At 49.4% G+C, this 20669-nt stretch overlaps 1 protein-coding gene across 1 annotated transcript; it reads left to right on the top strand.

Annotated features, from left to right (window-relative positions):
* Positions 1–781: 781 nt before the first annotated feature.
* ACER1 (alkaline ceramidase 1) lies at positions 782–19102 on the top strand (the record flags this gene model as incomplete). Its single annotated transcript, XM_082835936.1, has 6 exons — positions 782–874; positions 14326–14440; positions 14524–14665; positions 15518–15655; positions 18522–18659; positions 18934–19102. 6 exons carry the CDS (start codon positions 782–784, stop codon positions 19100–19102), a joined length of 795 nt encoding a protein of 264 aa, XP_082692062.1.
* Positions 19103–20669: the final 1567 nt, after the last annotated feature.

Genomic DNA, 20669 nt, shown 5'->3' with positions numbered 1-20669 from the left:
ATTCCCTGGCAGTCCAGTGGTTAAGACTTGGCGTTTTCACTACGGTGGCCCGGGTTCAATCCCTGGTCGGGGATCTAAGATCCTGCAAGCCTCACAGTGCGGTCAAAAAAAAAGAAAAAGAAAAAGAAAAGAAAAAATAAATTAAAAAGAAGCTTGGAGTCTGGAGCCTGCCTGTTTTCACATCTTGGTGTCATCACCTTGCATGCTCTGAGCAAATGACGTTGCTCTCTGCCTCAGTTTGCCCATCTGCAAAGTGGGGATGGCAAAGTACTCATCCCAGTGGGATCATCATCATCATTACTTTATTTTTTTTAAATATTTATTTATTTATTTGACTGCTCCAGGTCTTAGTTGCAGCATGCGGGATCTAGTTCCCTGACCAGGGATTGAACCCAGGCCCCCTGCATTGGGAGAGTGGAGTCTTAACCACTGGACCACCAGGGAGGTCCCCATCACCATTATTTTAAATTACTGTTCCAAAAAACAGTCCCCCTAACTCCCACTCATAGGGGGGCAGGGAAGGGAGGCCCCCTCCCCACTCACCCCTGCCCTGCCTGGACAGTGCCAACCCCTCTGCTTATGCCCAGGGCAGTGGCTGGCCGCCACCACACCGGGCAGGCTGTCCTGGTGCCACCAGGGAGCCGTCCAGCAGGCTTTTCCTCTCTGCCTGCTGTGGGGCACCCCACCGTCTCTTCCCCGCCTTGGCTGGGCCCGGCCCTCTCTAGGCTCCCGTGCTCCTCTCTGCCAGACGCAGCCAGCGGATGGCAGGCACCGCGTCAGGATGCCCAGCATCTTTGCCTACCAGAGCTCGGAGGTGGACTGGTGTGAGAGCAACTTCCAGCACTGGGAGCTGGTGGCCGAGTTCTACAACACGGTGAGGGCCGGGCGGGAGCCTCTGGTGGGACAGAGTCTCAGCAAACAGGGGTTCAAACCCCAGCTGCTCCACCTCCCCGCTGGGAAATCCTGCCCGAGCAGCCATCTCTCTGAGCCTCAGTTTGCTCATCTGTTAGGCAACGCCTGCCTTCTGGCTTTCATTCATTAGACTGTCTTTATTAGGCATGAGGCTCTGTGGTAGGTTTTGGAAATGCAGCCGTAACCTGGAAAAGAGCTGCCTCTGCCCTCCCAGAGCAGAGGATACAGGTGCGACTCCAGGTGTCCACAACCCAGGATGATGGTGCTGTAATGGGAGGCGCACAGGCAGCTTCTGGGAAGCCTAGAGGCAGCTCCTGAGCCATTGGTGGAGGGGTGGATCAGGGAGGGCTTCCTGGAGGAGATGGCTGTGTCTGCCTTGTCCTCAGCTGTATCCCCAGCCCAGGGTGACCAACTCATCCCAGTATGCTGGGACTGTCCTGGTTTTAGCACCATAAGTCCCGTGTCCCAGGAGACCCTGCAGTTCCAGGCAAAATAGGATGGCTGGTCATCCTTCACCCAGCCCCTGCTATCAGGACCACACTGGAAGGGCTCAAAACTCTTGGATGCCTCAACGGCAATGGCATTTAACCAAAGCTTGAAAGATGCAAGCGACCAGAGACACGTACAGTTATCCTGTGTGGGGTGCTGGGGACACTGTGGTGAATAAGGCAGTGGGCTTGCCTTCCTGGAGCTCCCGGATTGGTGGATAATGAGACAATGTCCTTTGCTCTGTGCCCTGCACGTAGTACGTACTCAATAAATGGTGAGCATGAATTCACGCAAATAATGGCCTTTACCGAGCACTTACTGTGTGCCAGGCATTGCCCAAAACATTTTGCCTGAGAAAACCTCATTTAATCTTCACCATGACATTGGGAATTAGGCAGCATGTATAGTATATAGAGTTAGTTAATCCCATTTTCCAGATTAAGAAACAGGCATTCAGGGAGATTGAAGGATATGCCCAGGGTAACTGTGGTACTTAGAGGTGGGATTTGAACTTGGCATATCCGGAAGAGGTGTTTTTTTGGGGGAGGGGAGCTCAGTGTCAGGTTGCTCTGACTCTGTTACCTTTGACCTCACCACTTCCCAGAGCTGGGAGGCAAGAGTTTGAGATTCAAAGGGTCCCTGAGGTCGCCCCAGCTTTTGCTTCTCCTGAGCCAGAGATACCGACCCTTTCTGGTCCTCGGTGGCCTTCCCTATAAAATGGGAGAGGGCTGAATGTGCTGGTGCCTGGAGGCTGAGAAGAGGGTGTGGGGTTCTGGACTCCTCCTCTCTGCATTCCCTAGTCCAGAAAGTTCCCTGTCCAGCCCACCCTGCAGAAGGCACAGAGAGAGGGCTGGCTCAGATGTGGGCTGCTTCCGCATCCGTGCGCTCTCATGCAAAATTCCCCTCCATGACATCCTCCTTCAACCTTTTTTTTTTTTTTTTTCCTGCGCCTCAGGGATTGTGGGATCTTAGTTTCCCCACCAGGGATCGAACCTGGGCCCTGGCAGTGAAAGCGCCGAATCCTAACCACTGGACCACCAGGGAAGTCCCTTTTATTTTTTTATTTTATTTTATTTTTTTGCGGTATGCGGGCCTCTCTCTGCTGTGGCCTCTCCCGTTGCGGAGCACAGGCTCCGGACGCGCAGGCTCAGCGGCCATGGCCCACGGGCCCAGCCGCTCCGCGGCATGTGGGATCCTCCCGGACCGGGGCACGAACCCGTGTCCCCTGCATCGGCAGGCGGACTCTCAACCACTGTGCCACCAGGGAAGCCCGGGAAGTCCCTTTTAAAATTGGAAACATCATCCTTAGCACATGGACCACACAAAAGCCATAACATTTTCACTAATCTTTGTAGGGCTTGAATAGATGTCAAACTACTAGGCAGCTTTTAATTTTTTAGTTTTAATTTTTAAATTTTATTTTATTTATTTATTTTTGGCTGCATTGGGTCTTTGTTGCTGTGCGCGGGCTTTCTCTAGTTGTAGCGAGCGGGGACTCCTCTTCATTGCGGTGCTTGGGCTTCTCATTGCGGTGGCTTATCTTGTTGCAGAACACGGGCTCTAGGCTCAGTACGGGCTCAGTAGTTGCGGTGCACGGGCTTAGTTGCTCCGCGGCATGTGGGATCTTCCCGGACCAGGGCTCGAACCCGTGTCCCCTGCATTGGCAGGTGGATTCTTAACGCCTGCGCCACCAGGGAAGCCCTAGGCAGGCTTTTAAAAGCATGCTTTTGGTCTAGGTATGTCAATGAAAGACCACATGTATAGCAGAAAAAAATTTTAAATCTGTTCACATGGATTTTGTCATGATCCACTTAGGAATCACAGCTCGTAATTGGAAAAGAGTGTTCTCTGAAGAATCTTTTGCTTTCTTGATCTACGTGCAAGGAGCTCTGGGCCTGCGGTTGGAGGAAGTAGAGCCCAGCCCAGCACACCGTCAGGGTACAGACGAAGGACGCACTGGAGGACTCGGCTTCTTAGAGGAGGGCACCTAGGCGTTGGCTTTTGAAGGATGAATAGGACCTCGCCAAGTAGGGCAGGAGCCTGGGAAAGAGAGCAGAAGATAAGAAAAGGGTGTGCTAAGTCCTGGAAGTAAAAGAGGGACAACCAGTTTGGGAAAGTATGTCTCTGTGGCTAAAATATGGGGAGAGAGAAAGATGAAGGTTTCAATGCTGAGTTGGAGTGTTTGAAATTTATCCTGTATTCACTGACGGACTCATTCATTCAACAAAAGTGCTGTAAACCAACCTGTGCTGGGTGATGCTGGGGTCCCAGAGAGGCTCAGTGCCCCCGGGTTGTTGGGCTGGTGGTTCAGAATTAGAAATGGACACCCCCACAGTTAGCTCGTGGCAAAGGGAGAAAAACAGGGGGCAGATGTGGGATGGTGAGGAACGGTGGGGTGGAGCCTGACGCCTCTGTTTGTTGAATGGGGAGGGAACCTTGATGCTTAAGGAATGAGTAAATGTTCTCTAAGGTGTATGGGGCAAAGGAAACAGCATATGCAAAGGTCTTGAGGTGAGAGAAAAGAACTGTTAGCTTCGAGCCAACGCCCAGGCTGCCTGCCTGAGGGAGAGGAAACGAAGGAGAGAAAAAGTGCTGATGAGGTTTCCAGGGGCTTAAATCAGGAAAGCAGGGCAAAAGAGTGTGTGCTGCATCGTGAGGGCACGCGGGAGCCATGGCTGACTTCGGAGCATGGGGGAGTTGATGATCTGGGGGCAGCTGGAACACCTGGCTGCGTTTCACAGTCTAACCGAGAGCCAGGAAGGGCGATCCAACAGGAGCAGAGGTCGGGGGTGTGGGAGGGGCTGGGGCAGGTGGGGCAGGGGGAGAAGTCAAGGTGTGGGCCGCTCTAGTTGGCACCTGTTTGCTTTGGCCTGGTGGCCTCCAGGTGTGGCCTCCTTCTGGGCTGCTGACAACTTAGGAGAGTTTCAAGTGGTGTGGGGAGATGTTTCAAGGCCCCCCGCCCCAGGCTCCCAGAGGCAGCCGTGCTGCTGAATTTCTTCCCTGGGATCCTGCCAAAGCTTCAGAGGCTCCGCATCTCATCCTCTCTAGAAAACTCCCTCTCAGATGCCCAGATTCAGAACAAAGGGATGGTGTGCCTGGCGTGGGGAACTGCATAGGAAAGGCACAGGAGTGGGGATGAGTAGGGGGAGTCTGGGGGTGGGTGGGTATCAAAGAGACAGGGAGATGAGAGCGGGGAGGGTGTGGGCTGCAGTGCACACCTCCGACAGCATCCCCACCTTCTTTTCTGATAGCCTTGGCGCTGTTGGCCTCTGCAGTGTGCTAGTAACTCCAGTCTCTCTCTTCCTTGGATGCTGTGTGACCCAGGCGGGAGGCCCGCCCCTCTCTGAGCGCCTGGCTGTGACCAGCAGGTCCCATGAGCTCTAAACCACACCTCCCTCTTCTGCCTTTCTCCTCCTCAAAACTCACAGCAACAGCAATTAATTACAGGGCACCTCTTGTATGCCAGGTCCCGCAGAACCGAGGAGGGCATGGTTCCTGCCCTCAGGGAGGAGAGATGCGATTAATTGAATAATTGCACGCATGAAACTGGTGACCATGCTCATGATACATCCCAGACCCAGACTCGATAGGTCCCTCTGGGCCTCTCTTCTCCTTCGGAAAAACAGGCAGCGCTGATCTGCAACCTGCTGGCCTCCCGGGGCTGACACAGGGGTCAGATTGAAATGACCCCTTTATTTCACTCTTCATTCATTGGGAATTGGTGCAGCCAGTCACTGTTCCAGCTCTGGGGACGCAGTGGTGATCAAAGCAGACAAAAATGCCTGCTCTCGTGGGGCTGGTGTCCTGGGGGATGGAGGAGACAGGCAATAAACAGGAGTCAAGAGTATAGGTTGCCAGGGGGTGGTACACGCTAGGGAAGAAAAACTCATTCATTCATTCCTTTTTTTTAAAATTAATTAATTTATTTATTTTGGGCTGCATTGGGTCTTCGTTGCTGCGCTCAGGCTTTCTCTAGTTGTGGTGAGCGGGGGCTACTCTTCGTTGCGTTGCGCGGGCTTCTCATTGCAGTGACTTCTCGTGTTGCGGAGCGCGGGCTCTAGGTGCGTGGGCTTCAGTAGTTGTGGCTCGCGGGCTCTAGAGCGCAGGCTCAGTAGTTGTGGCGCACGGGCTTAGCTGCTCTGCGACGTGTGGGATCTTCCCAGACTAGGGCTCGAACCCGTGTCCCCTGCATTGGCAGAAGGATTCTTAACCACTGCGCCACCAGGGAAGTCCCCATTCATTCCTTTTATTCAGCAAATATTTACTGAGTACCTGTGCAAAAAGGGGATTTCTGTGAGGTGCTAGTAATTTTTGACTCATAGGACGATGGAGAGGATGATACAGCTACTGGATGTCCCTAATGTCCATCAGTGGATGAATGGATAAACACAATGTGCTCCATCCACACAATGGAATATGATTCAGCCTTAAAAAGGAGTCAAGCACTGACACATGCTACCACATGGATGAACTTTGAAAACATGATTCTCAGTGAGAAACCAGACCCAAAAGACCACACAGTATGCGATTCTGTCGATACGAAACATCCAGAACAGGCAAATGCACAGAGACCGACAGTGGATGCATGGTTTCCAAGGGCTGGGGGAAGGGAAGGGAGAGTGATTGCTAATGGGCACAGGGTTTCCTTTTGGGCTGATGAAAATGTTCTGGAATTAGCAATGATGGTTGCACAACATTTGAATAGATTAGGTACACTTGAAAAGAATGAATTTGATAGTCTGTGAGTTATATTGTAATTTAAAAAATAGAGGTATTTAAAAAAACTCACAGCTCCTGGCACATCCTAAGCACTGAATAAGTTGAAGCTATTATTATTGTTGTTGTTAGAAGTACACATAGCACAGAGAAATGAGAAAGGTTTCATATATTAATTTTATTTGACATGAATTTTGTTAATGTCAAATAAAAGAGCACTGTAATCCTCATAAAATTCTTATTCTCCGCATTTTACAGATGGGGAAATAAAGGCTCAGAGAGGGTACATTTCCTTCCCAGGGTTGCACAGCATGTGACTTGCAAGCATGTGAATGCTGAGAGTGCCAGAGTTAAACCCCGGCCACCTAGTCTCAGAGTCTCTCACTTACGCACAGTGCTGTGAGGCCACTCAGTTACTGAGTGATTAACAATGTCGTGTGCATCTTAATTCATGCAAGTAAGTCCCATGCGGAGAGGGACTGTGGCTGGTGGTCCACGCCCCCAGCCCAGCACTGACACTCATGTGCATGAGTGGAATGGATGCATACGGGGGTCCTCGGCAGGTGACAGGGCCAGGGTTGGTGGTGGGAGTTTGAGCTTCGGCACTGGGGAGAAAGAGAAAGGGGAGGTTTGGCCTTTTTTTTTTTTTTTTTTTTTTAATTTTTTGCTGTAGTTGATTTGCAATGTTGTATTAGTTTCTGGTGTACAGCAAAGTGATTCAAATATACATATACTTAGATATATACATATATATAAAAAGAATATATACTCTTTTTCTTTTCTTTTCTTTTCTTTTTATGGCCGCTCCATGCAGCTTGCGGGATCTTAGTTCCCTGACCAAGGATTGAACCCGGGGCCCCGGCAGTAAGAGTGCGGAGTCCTAACTACTGGACCACCAGGGAATTCCCTTTTTCATGTTCTTTTCCATTATGGTTTATTATAGGATATTGAGTAGAGTTCCCTGTGCTGTACAGTAGGACCTTGTTGTTTATCTATTTTATATTCAGTAGTGTGCATCTGTTCATCTCAAACTGTAGTTTATCCCTCCCACCCCCGGCCATATTTCTTTCTTTTTTTTTTTTGTGGTACGTGGGCCTCTCACTGTTGTGGCCCCTCCCGTTGCGGAGCACAGGCTCCGGATGCGCAGGCTCAGTGGCCATGGCTCACGGGCCCAGCCGCTCCGCGGCATGTGGGATCCTCCCAGACCGGGGCACGAACCCGCGGCCCCTGCATCGGCAGGCGGACTCTCAACCACTGCGCCACCAGGGAAGCGCCCCGGCCATGTTTCTTGATTTGACCGAGTCAACATATTTTTCTCGAGTGCATGGCAGCCTACTGGGTGCCCAGCATGATAGGCTCTGGGGACACAGCTGGGGATAAAACAGGTGTTTCCTGTCCTCTTGGAAGTCACAGTCCGGTGGGGAGGGCAGAGATGATAAAGCAGTAAGCAGTGAAAAAGACTGAGGTGAGGCGTCTACTCAGGTCAATCCCCTTCCTTCCCTCCTTCCTTCCTTCCTTCCTTCCTCCTTCTCCCCACCTTCCCTCCATCTCTCCCCCTTTTCCTCCTTCCGGTCCTAAGGATCCAGCCACATCCACTTACCAGACGTCCTGCTGGGTACGGGTGATCAAAACATCAAAGCATTCTAGAATAATAGTCACCCCGTGGTACACAGCACATGCATCAGACACATATGCGCATTATTGACACGTATTCTTTGCATGCATTATTCGCTACCAAAATTCACTGAGCACCTACTGTGTGCCAGGCACTGTCCGAGACACCTGGGGTTTGTAGCAGTGAACAAAACTGCCGACCCCCCTGGTCCCGTGGCACTCAGTTCTCGAATCCTCACCGTGGCGCTCGGAGATAGGGACTCTGTTTTATAGAGGAGGAAAATGAAGCATAGAGCATCCCCCAAACTCTGACTGGACACACCGTAAAGGCAGTGACTTTGTTTTCAGGCACTGGTAAGGTCCTTGAGCACGTCGTAGGTACTGAAGGAATGATTGTTGAGCAAATGAATGAATGAATGAAAGTGAAGGCACCTGCTGGGGCTGGGACCCAAGGAATCCAGCTCACCTGTGTCCAGAGCTCAGGACTGGCCACGATCTCGGGCGGGTACCTTGCCTGCCTCTCTGAGTCTGGGTAGGGCCGGTGGTTGGGAAACGCGGGGGCTCAGCCCCAGAGGGCAGAGAGGGAGACGCTGCTGTCAGGGTGGTCTCTGATTCTATCACAAACCCCGGCGGCATTCGGAGCCCATTAGTTATAGGCGTTGCCTGTTGCTCTGTCCTCATTCTGCACGCTCAGGGACGTTATTGAGAACACCTGTCTTCATCCTGCAGCCCACTTAGCATGGAGCATTGATACCAACCACAAGCCTGTTATTATTATCTCCTTCAACAGTAACAAGAGCAGCAGCAGCCTTTGCTATTTCTTGAGCCAAAACCATGTCCCTGGCGAAGTAGCTTTTCAATGCCTGGCCTCATGCATCCCCCTCCACTCAACAACCTTCACGGTAGCATTGATGATCCTCTCCGACTTCACTGGCGCAGGAAAGGGGGACCCAGAGACACCAGATCACACAGCCAGGAAGCAGGGGAGCCCCCTCTTCATCTTCACCACCCATCTAGTCCTCCAATCTCTCAAAGCAGGGGGGTCAAAGCAAACTTTGGAGTCCCCCAGAGCTGTGCAACCTCAGAGAAGTCACTCCACCTCTCTGAGACTCAAGCTCCCCATTGCCAAACAAGAACTAGAAAGGCGGACCTTGAGGGGGTGTGCTAGGATTAAGAACAATCTGTAACGTCAGGCTGTCAATAGATTGGAAAGTGACAGTTGTAGCGCCTTCTATTCAGAAGTTTCTAGATGCAAGACCCTCTGCCAAGTGTTTTCATGTGTGTGACAGGTGATCCACCTGAATTCTTTTGAGATCCAGCCAACAGGATTTATTGAGCACCTACTATATTCTGGTTCCTGAGGTTATAATGGAGAAGGGGGAAGCCACAGTCCCCATTCTCAAAGCCAGGTTTAGCGGGAGAGCCGGATGGTTCCAGCCAGACAAGTGTCAGGAAAGTGGGACGGCACAGGGCCACAAAGGAAGGCCACCTGACCCTGCCTTGGGGGATTAGGAAGGCTTTAGGGAGAAAGTGATGCCCAGGTTAAAGGCGGAGTAATTGGCCTGGCAAAGAGGGGTAAGTGGGAATGAGAGTGTTCCAGGCAGTGGGAACAGTATGTGTGAACTCCTGGAGGTTAAAGGATGGCTCATTCAGAACTGAGTTATTCCTTCCACCCAGATTATAAAGTTGAAGGTGGAGAAAGGTGAGTCATGGAGGGAGTTTATAAGCCAAGCTTAAGAACCTGGATTTTATAGATGAGAGTCACGGACGTGTTTTAAGTGGAGGCTTAACAGTCTGGGAGGCTGGATGGCTCAGCATCTTCAGGCATGCCTGATTTGCCCAAGGGCTGCCGTTTGGTTGAAGACAGAGGGACCATCAGAGTTGTTTGGGGTTTTGCCCATTCAGTATCCATGGCCCCATTTTCCCTTCATCAACCACCTGGTTATGGCCTCAGTGGGATGGTCAATCAAGGTGGTCCCCCTCCTCTGGCCAAGGGTGGGATGTGGCCCAGGCTACACTCTCCAGAATTTGAAGCTTGGGCTTGGACAGAAGGACTGGACACTGTTGTTTTCATTCATACCCAAAATTGCCCCCTGAAGAGATTGTCCATTAGAGGGTCAAAGCTGTTCTGGTTTCTGGTTTTCCTTGTCCTCTGCAATTCCTTTGATTAATGAGCTCCCTATAATGAATGAATGAATGAATGAATGAATGATTTGGTTAATTAAATAAGTAACCACACACACACACACACACACGCACACACACACACACATTTATATTTATAGTGTAAGTTCACCAGAATCATTTTCTGTTGCTTGCTACCAAAGAACCCTAGCTAATATTACTAGTGCTGATGGGTTTGTTGGATTCAGGCAATAGAATGGTAGATTAAGCAAAAACCAAAACAAAGAAAGAAACCAAAGGGGGGCGGAGGGGGAGAAAGAAGGCGTTGGAAAGATTGTGGGATATCTTAGAAAATGGAAAGATGAGTTGTTTTGGGAAGGCTGTGACCCAGGTTAGGTGTGCAGGATTCAGAAGAAGGGCAAATACTACCCTCGAGTATTTGCTTTTTTTTTTTCTCACCCTTGTCTTCTCGTGGGTGGCAAGATGGTTGCCATATTTTAAACATCATGACAATATCCCAGGGCCTCTTTAGAGAGTTGCCAGCGGTGCAACACAATTATGGTGACTCCCAGGCTTTGTGTCTGCTCCAAGTTTCAAATTCACCAAAGAAAAGTCTGATATCCTGCTTTGGGATAGGTGTCTATTCCGGTGGGGTAGGGTCTCATGATACACACAGGGCAGGTCGGGGGTGTTCTGTGTTCTGGGCTAGCCACTGTGAACTGGGTGATCCTCCTGGAGATGTGTTTGACTCTGTCCATTGACAAACACCAGAGAACTTGGCGTGGAAAACAAGGACATAGGTGGGACCATGGGCTGGGGAACCAGTTTGCCAAGGCTGGGTTCTCAAACTGTGACCTTTGAGCTGGTTCTCCCATTGCCCCAGGAGAGCTGTGGACTGTCCTGGAATCAGGAGGCCTCCTGTCTTGGGAACCTGTACAGGTGCCCAGGACCTAGGCTAGTAGATGCTGACCTTGTATCAGGTGAATGATTTTCCGCACACCCACTACTGTGCCCTGTATTTTTGAGTCAGCGTCATTAATACTGGGGTTCTGAAAAATAACAGGGCATCCTAGTTAAGAGGGTGCTGTTTCTTCACTTTCTAAGATGGAATGCAGACAATTTAGGAGACCTTTACGAGGGGAGGATTTTTGGGGTGAGGGAAGGGTGTCATTGAGTGAGCAAGCTGGTTGACCTCAAATTGGCAGGTGGATTGAGGCCATGAGAATACCTGTTTCTGAGCCCATGTGAGATACTCACTGTGACCCCAACATATCTGGGGGAGACTTCGAGGGGCATCAAAGTCCTGCATCAGCAGTTGGGGACTTTGAGCCGTTGAAATTCTGGTGCAAATGTTCTTGTGACCTTAATTGTATTTATGAGTCCAGTGAGGCTTGGGGACCTTTGGGTCAACAGCATGAAGAGGCAGGTGGTGTTATGCCTATGTCAGAAATGCAGAGATGGCAGGTTAAGGGATCGAAGTTACCTTCTCAAGGCTCCACAGTTAATGAGCAAGGGAACATGTATCCAATCCCACACCACTTGGATCCCAAAGGTCGTTCATTGGAATGCTTTGGTTTCAAACAAAACAGCCAACTAAAACAGCTTAAATAGAAAGGACAATATCTTTTTTTTTTTAAATGGAAGTTGGAGGTAGATGGTTCCAGAATAGATTAACTCAGAGCCCAACATCATCAGGCTACTTGGTTCTTCCCATCTTTCTTCTCTGCTATCCCTGGAGAAGTGGTCCTCAAAAGGAGGACCCTGCTTGGTGTCCTTGAGACCCTTTCAGGGTTTCCTCAAGGTCAAAATTATTTTCATAATAATATTAAGGTATTATTTGCCTTTTCCCACTCTGATTCTCTCACGAGGGTACAATGGAACCTTCCAGAGGCTGCATGACGTGTGATGACATCATCTATCTGATGGCCAAACGAATGTGGGCTTGTGTAGTCACGTGTCTTGAAAGTTTTGGGGTTTTAGTTTCTAATAAGGTAAATCTTGATAGATGTAACTCACACAAGCAAAAGCTCTTCAGGGTCCTCAGTAATATTTAAGAATATAAGAAGATCTTGAAACCAAAATGTTTGAGACCACTGTCCTCAAGTATTTGTTTTTGCTGTCAACTTTGTTTCCTCATGGTTGCAAAATGGCTGCCACATCTGAAACATCACAACAATCTCCAAAGGACTTTTCACTCAGTCTGATTTCAGTAAAGAGAACTTTCCCAGAAGCCCCTCATCAGATCTTCCATCACGTTTCATTGGCCAGAATTATACCACACATTCATTCCTTAACCAGTCCTTAGCAATAGGGATGATCTATGCCCTGGGGCCAAATCCTGCCTCCCTAAAAGCCATGTCTTCCTGATGCCTGAACAAAAGTCTGGTTTATTTAACAAAGAAGGAAGGGGGTATCTGTAAGTTAAGACATAAGTCCAGCTGCTGTAGCAGAGACCCAAAATAATAATGGTTTAATGAAGATAGAAATTTGTTTCTCTCTTACATAACATCCAATTATAAGCTCCCCAGGGCTGGTGTGAGAGCTTTGGGGTACCAGAGATCCAGGCTCCTTCTATATGGTTGTTTTCCCATCTCTAGGCCATTGCTGTCATTTGTGTGGCTCAAGAAGCTATCCCACCACATCTGCATCCCAGTAGAAAGGGATTGAGGGGAAGGCACACCCCTTCCCTTTAAGAAGACAACCTGGAAGCTGTACTTATGTCTTGTGCCCATGTCTTACTGGCCAGAACTCAGTCACACGGCTGTGTGGAGCTGCAAGGGAATCTGGGAAATGTAGTCTTTAGCTTGGTGGCCTTGTTACATAGAAGAAGGAGAGAATCAGATTAGCTTGTGCCCATTGTTATTCCCCTTTGCCTCCCAAGAAGGATATGTCTTCCTAATACTGAACCAAATCAGTCTGGTTAAGGAGGAAGAAGGGAGGATGGTTGTTGAGCGCTCGATTCCCGCTGTCTGCCATAACTGCCATATTCTTAGTGGTCATTGTTAGTTATCTGAATCATGTGTTATTATCAAACATCGACTGAGGTCTATGAAGCAATTTCTGCTTCTGTGATAAACAGCACTCTGATTCTTGTCTCAAGAAACTCACGTGGGATCTCGCTTCAAATCCTGGATTCTCCAGTTACTGGCTGGGTGACCTGGGCTGGACCATTGGACCACTCTGAGAATCAGTATCTACTTCTATGGTGTGGTGATGCACAACCTACCTGGCAGGGTTGTTTTGAGGATGAGAAAAGATTCTGGGAATAATAAACCTTGCCTGGGCCCCAGAACATTGTGAATGTCTAATTATAAGGACGCAAATCACTAATCCACAGACAACATAGCTGTGCAATCATGGGGTTCTGGACAAGGCATAGCTGTGTGGTACCAGCTGGCCTCCATGCACCTTTCTCCTCTCCTACCCCAGCCCACAGTAATATTTCCTCTTTGTCTCAGCTAGCTGATGTTGCATAACAAATCGCCCTAAAGTTTAGTGGCTTGAAACAATGACCACTTATTTATTTATTTCTTTTTGCTCATGAATCAGTAATCTGGATAGGGTTTGGCAGGGACAGCTCATCTGTGTTCCACTTGACAACTGTTGGTGTGACTTGAAGGGGGGAAGGGGACTGGAATCATCTGAAGGTTCATTCACTTCTGTGTGTGGTAGCTGGGCTGGGAAGAGTCAAACTTCTGGGGACTGGAATAGCTGGGGCTCCTCCAGCATCTCTCTCGATCTCTCTGTGGTCTCTCCACATGGTCTCTCCAGCATGGCAGCTTTAAGGGTACCCCATCTCCTTGCATGGTGGCTAGAGCTCCAATGTCTCGTGCTCTGAGATGGCAACCGTCAGGTGGAAGCCACCTGATGGAAGGCTCCACAGGAGCCTGTGGGTGGAAGTCATGCCCCATCACTTCTGCTTCCTGCTGTTTTTAGAAGCGAGTCACTAGGGTATTACATTGTCTTTCCTTGTCTACAAGGCCAAGGCCAACTCATGACCACCAAGTTTGCATTTCAGTCCACGAGATGTAGAGTGCAAGCCTTAAGCTGCTTCTTAAGGACTGACCTGGAAGCAACAGATTCATTTACATTCCTATCCCATTGGCTAGACCAGGTCCCAAGGCCACAGTGAGCTGCAAGGAAGGCTGGGATATGTAGTCTTTCACTGAGTAGTTGGACGCCCAGCTCAAACTTGGGGAACACTATTGCCGAAAGGAAAATGTGGAAAGTTAGTAGCTAGACTTTGCCACATGCACTGAATGAATGAATGAACCCATAGAATAATGGATGGAGTTATGGATCTGCTGATGACTGGTTGGCTGTTAAATTCAGCTGAAAGATGGATAGACCCTGGGTAGATCAACTGCCTGAAAGGTGATAGGTGACCGACTGGGTAATGACTAAGGGCAGCCCCCCTCCTCGTCCTCTGTCTGACAACCCCCTCCCCGTATTTCCCCCTTCCTTCTCCAGTTCAGCAATGTCACCTTCTTCATCTTTGGGCCTCTCATGATGTTTCTCATGCACCCATATGTCCAGAAACGTTCCCGCTACATTTATGTCACCTTCATCCTCTTCACAGTCGTAGGTAGGTGGGGGGCTGGGACAGTACGGTAGTGGGGGCGGGAAGGGACAGTTCCCTTGACCACCTGCCTTTGTCTTTCGCTCCAGGTCTGTTCTCTATGTACTTTCACATGACACTCAGCTTCCTGGGCCAGATGCTGGATGAGATCTCTATTCTGTGGCTGCTGGCCAGTGGCTACAGCATATGGATGCCCCGCTGCTACTTCCCTGCCTTCCTAGGGGAGAACAGGTGGGGCGAGGGCCGGTCCTCTGTCGATCTTGCTGGAGCCCACCTATCCTCCGGGTCCCCTGCCCAGGCCCTCTTGGGGTGTTTGGAATCCTTCCCCTCAACACCCCAGGACTTTTTCCTGACCCTGCCTGATCTAACTGGACTTCCAGGGGCCCCTCTTCTGAGTGCACTTGCGACCCCTGGAAGTCCTCCCCTTATCTTACTGCTTATTTGGAATTCTTCCTCTGATCCCACCTGGATAGCTGGGACCTTCTCCAGACCCTGTCTGAACCCACTATGGGGTCCCAGAACCCCATGCCTAAGCTTACCTGGGGCCCACAGACCTCTTCCCTGAGCCTGTCACCTGGGTTCCCCTGAATCTTTCATTGGATCCTCCTGGGCCCTTTTTTTGACCTCAAGACCCATCTGAATCTCTCTCCTGACCCTGTGTGACCCACTTGAGCCTTCCAGGACCCCTCTCCTAATAGCCACTGGGACCCCTGTAGTTCCTTCCTTAATCCCACCCGGCTCACCTGAATCCCTTGCCTGAACTCACCTGGGCTCTGGAACCCTCTTCTGACCTGACTAAGCCCCCTTGAGCTTCCCTGAGACCCCCTTGTCATCCTATCCATCCCCTACCCCGGGACCCCCTTTGGACCCTGCCTGTGCCCACCTGGGTTCCCTGGGAAATTTCATGTGATCCTCCTGGGACCCCTGAGACCTTTTACTGAGCCCACCTGGGAGTCTTAAGACCATTTTCTGAGCTTCCCTTTTCTCATCCATCTTTGCGACAAGAGCACCCTATTGCTCTGCCTAAACCCCACAGGAACACCCCCCAACCACCCCCCCACGGCTGATCCCTTCTCTCCCCAGGCCCCAGTACATCTGCCTGGTCATCACCGCCACCGTGGTCAGTACCTTCCTGTCCTTCCTGACGCCCATGATCAACGCGTACGCCCTCAACAGCATTGCCCTGCACGTCGTCTACATCGTGGCCCAGGAATATAAAAAGTGGGTAGTGGCTGCAGGTGCCCGGGGTGGGGGCTCCCCTTTCCCTTCCAAGAACCGCGCCCCCCACCCCCACCTAAAAACCCCACAGCACCTCACTGAGGTGATCACCTTAAAGAGGTGATGTCCCTTCCCCAAGGTCATTCACCAAATAGGGGCAGGACCGGGATTTGAACCTAAGGTTGTCTCTGACTGCAGAGTTTGTCCCTTTTATTCTGAAAACCCCCAAACACACATACAAGTGGAGAGCATTGTATCACAAACCTCCGTGTGCCCACTAACCAGCCCCAGCAAACATTAGCGTTTTGCCGACCTGCGTTCTATGTTCCCCCCAGATTTCATATAATGTCACCCATTCACTGTTCAGGGTTTCACTCACCTGATAAAGAATTATTTTTAGCCCATACTAGGTCTTAGCAGGCTAGAGAGGGGACTCTCAAATGGGGCCCTTTGAGGAGAGTTGAATAAAACGTTTCCTTACAAAGGAGAGGACAGGCTGTAGGAAAATCCCTAGGGATCATTTAGAAGCTCTGTGTTAATAACGGCGGGATTCTATGATCATCGGGAGACCTGGGATGGGGAGTGAGGGGAGGGAGTGATTGCAAGAATCTGGAAGGAGAGAGCTAGCAGAGGGGGGTCTCCTTGGCAAGAGCTGTGGCCTCCAGTTGTTGGTTGTAGCCAGCCCGAGCCAATCCCACAGGGAGGTTGTGTGGACCAAATCCAGGGGCTCCCTTGTCCTTGGGCTTCCAGTTGGGTTGCCCAATGGTTTCCAGTTGGGTTGGCCAATGGGGAGCCCCAGTAGGGAACCAAAGGGTGGATGGAAGATACTGTTGGAATATTTATTTCGAGGTCCACATAGCTTAGCTCCCCTGCCCCTGCTGCCCTCTGAGGCACAGGGCAGAGTGGAGAAAGGCAGGGAAGGATCTAGAGGGACGAATAGAAGATCCTTCCTTAAAATAGCATCTAATACCCATTTTGCACTGAACTTTCCTCAGTTTCCCAAAGACATCTTCTTACACCTGGTCTTGTTTAAATCAGAAGGCAAACACAGTCTCTCAGACCTTCTTTATTCCATAGCAGTCCCTCCCTCCCTCCCTCCCCCCTCCCCCCTCCCCCTTTCTTCACACCTCTGATTTGATAACAGAAACTCGATCGATCGTTTGTCCTGTACAACATCCTGCATTATGGATTTGGCCGACTGATTGCTGTGGTTTCTTTCTTTCTTTTTCTTTCTTTCTTCCTTTCTTTCTTTCTTCCTTCCTTTCTTTCTTTTTCTTTCCTTCTTTCTTTCTTTTTCTTCTTTTTTCCTTCTTTTTTTATTTTTGTATTTCCTGAAAATTAATAGATCTAGATTTACATTTAATTTTTTCATTTCATGTGTGGCACTGGGTGCTGCTTGTTCCAGCCAATCAAGACCCCATGATGAATGTCCCACATTTAGTGCCATTAAGATTGATCAGTAGATTCGGATGTTGTCATCCAGACCCTTCATTGTAAAGTTTTCTACTGACCTTTCCCCTCATGATTCCAGCAGCTGTTTCATGCCGTCTCCATCCGTGATCTCATTAGAGGGTGCAAAAGGGTGATTTTCAGATTCTGTTATTCCTTCTGCATTGATTATCTGGAGTTCATCCATCCAGATAGAAGGACTTTTGCTCATCAACCTTGAAATACAGTTTGGACAGGAAAGACAGGATAGGGCACTGATTCTTTCCCTTTTAAAAATCAACTTCTAGAGCAATGAGTTGGTGCCTTAGCCATCTCTAGTAAGGACCAACGAAGTGGTTTTTTTCTTTAAGTATTATTATGAACTCATGGGTGTTTATATCTCTGAAGTGTTTCAATCCATTGCAGTCACTATCCTATATTTTTAACTTTTTATTTTGAAATAATTACAGGCTCAGAGCAAGTTGCCAAAATAGCGCAGAGTCCTGTGTACCCTTTACCCAGATTCCCCCCCTGCTCCCCCAATGGCAGCATCGGATGTAACCACAGTCCAGCCTCAAAAAGGAGGAAATTGACAATGGGACAATACCGTTAACTAGATCACACACTTTATTCAGAGTTCACTAATTTTAATTTTTTTTTTTTTTTTTTTTTTTTTTTTTTTGGCCACACTGCCCAGCATGCAGGATCTTAGTTCCCTGACCAGGGATCGAACCTGTGCCCCCTGAAGTGGAAGCGCAGAGTCCTAACCACTGCACCACTGGGGAATTCCTTAGATTTCACCAATTCTTATGATTTTTTTTTTTTTTTCGTGTTCAAACTGTCCCATTTTAGGCTAGCGGGCAGGGCTTGTACTTTTACCCATAAAGGAGTTACTGCCCCATTAATCCCTGATAAACTGTTTCCTAAGGGACAGTGGGTTAGCTCTGCTGTTTGGGAAACACAGATTCTAATCTTGAGTTGTCCTGAGACATGGCCTCAGAGAATACACCCTCCCCCACACAGACATATATTCTCATAGCCACATAGACATAAATTCTCCTGCACCGACCCACAGGGGCACACACACTTACACCCCAAAACACAAACACGGAAAGCCTTGTTGGTTACGGGTTCTGCATTCTGATAAACCTGAATCAGACCCCACTTACTAGCTGTGTAACCTTGGGGTGGGGCTGGGACATACTTAATCTCACGTGCCTCAGTTTTCTCATCTACAAAATGGGAATAATAGCATTGTTGTGAGGACCCGGCATCTTGTAAGTGCTCAGCAAGTGTTAGCACAGATCTGGCCCTCTCCCCGCTTGCCCCCTTGATCCTTCCCTCCTCCCAGCCTCATCTCCTTGGATGGAGGAGTTTCCCATCAGCCCCTTTGGGCCCTGCTAGCTGAGTCAGGCTCTGATCTCCCTCCTTCCCTCCCTAGGACCAGTAATAAGGAGCTTCGGCATCTAATTGAGGTCACCATGGTTTTATGGGCTTTTGCGTTTACTAGCTGGATCAGTGACCGCTGGCTTTGCAGTTTCTGGCAGTGGATTAATTTCTCCTACCTGCACAGCATCTGGTAAGCATTTGCCCTGTGGTCTTGGGCCTTAGAAGCAGAAACTCTCAGATGCCAGAGCTTGGAGCAGGAGCCTGGGGGCAGGGTGGGGAGGCACAGATACCGGGATGTGTGTGTGTATGTATGTCTGTGTGTGTTGGGGGACGGTGTAGTCAGGAGATCAGGTCCAGGAGGTCCTTTGGGATGGTCAGGATCCATGAGAGGTAGGGAGAGGTGGGGATGGGAGCATCAAGCTGGCTGCAGGGGCATCTTGTCCCGTCATCACCCTGTCACATAGGCATGTACTCATCAGCATCACCTTCCCCTATGGCATTGTCATCATGGCCATGGTGGATGCCACGTATGAGATGCCGGACAAAACTCTCAAAGTCTGCTACTGGCCTCGGGACACTTGGCCCATGGGGCTGCCCTACGTGGAGATCAGTGATGACAACAAGAGCTGCTGAGGTCCGCCAGCTTCTTGACCACCCAGCTACCTGCGTCCTGAGGACAGAAACCTGAATGGGGAGACTGAGAGACACTCGCAGTTCCACCCTCCAGCTCCATTTCCCCATCCTCCTGGTCCTCCGTGGCCCCATCCTGAGGCAGGGGATGGACTTCACAACCTCTCTGTGCTGTAGTCTGATGACCCTGGGCGGCTGCCTGGCAGAGCTCCCCTCCACAACCTGCCCCTGTTCTCTTTCACTTCCTCTTCCTGGTTCACTGTTGTCACGTGACCAGACTGGATGACCTGGTGCTGTGATTCTGTGGCAGCCACTGGGAATGACCTCAGGCTGGGGCTTGGTCCCCGGGCACCTTATGAAGAGTGGCGGTCACTATGAGACTCTTTGGACCTGTCTTTGGCTGTGCAATGTCACTGGTACTTGGGGGGCATCCCAGAGAAGGGACATGTTTTCCAGTCACCTCATTCTACACTCACACATGCGTGCAGAGACCTCACAGATCCTCACACGGGCTCACACCGGCTCCCATGGAGTTGTGGGGTTGACAGCAGAGCAACTTGGAGGCCAGGACTGGGTGATTTGGGTACTGTTGGGGCACGGGCATCAGTACGGGAGCTGCAGTGGCTGGTACAGGCTCTCAAAGCGAGGGGAGAAGGGGAGGGTGATTTCCATGGCGGTTAAGAGCCCAGGGCTTGGAGTCAGGCAGATGTAAGTTCGAATTCTGCTCCATCATCTCCTACGTGTATTATCCGGGGTAAGCGATTTTTTCCTGCCTCTGAAGTTCAAGGACCATGTCTGTAAAACATTCCTTCCTTCCTGGGATTTCTGTGTAGATAAAACAAGATAACATATAAAGTGCTTAGCATGGAGTCTGGCAAACATCCGTCCATCTACTCATTCTGTAATTTATCCATCCATTTATCCATCCATCCATCTTTTGAACTGTCATTGAACTATCCATCTAGCTCTCCTTTAATTTACTCATCCACTAATTTATTCCTTCATTCGTCCATCCTTTTATCTGTTATCCATCTTTTTTATCTACTGCTTATTCATTAATGTATCATCCATTCATTGAACCATCCATGCGTCCATCTACTCATCCACTTATCCACCCATCCATCCATCCATATATTTATTATTCATCCTTCCATCATCCATTACTCATTATCCTTCCACCCATCCATGTATCCAGCTGTTAACTATCCCTCCATCCATCTATATCTAGCCATCCATTTATTTTCATTTACCCTTCTGTCTAACCATTTGTTTAATTATTTATCCATCCATTCATCCATCCATCCATATTTAGCCATCTGTTTATTCATTTATCCATCCAAATCATTCAGTCATCCCTCCGTTCATCTATTTTCCCACCTGTTCATTCATTCATTCAGTCAGTCAGTCATTCATCTCTTCAACAAATATATACCGAGTTCCTACTATATGTTTGACACTAGTCCTTGGGGATATATGACAACAAAGACATGCAAAGTCCCTCCCCTAATGAGGAGACAACATTAGATAAATAAAAAGACACCTAACCAAGGCACTGATGGGTGCTGCAAAA

This window comes from Leucopleurus acutus, assembly GCF_964270905.1.
Source record: "Leucopleurus acutus genome assembly, chromosome: 3".
NCBI classification, from domain to species: domain Eukaryota; kingdom Metazoa; phylum Chordata; class Mammalia; order Artiodactyla; family Delphinidae; genus Leucopleurus; species Leucopleurus acutus.
This window is presented reverse-complemented; position numbering and strand designations above follow the sequence as displayed.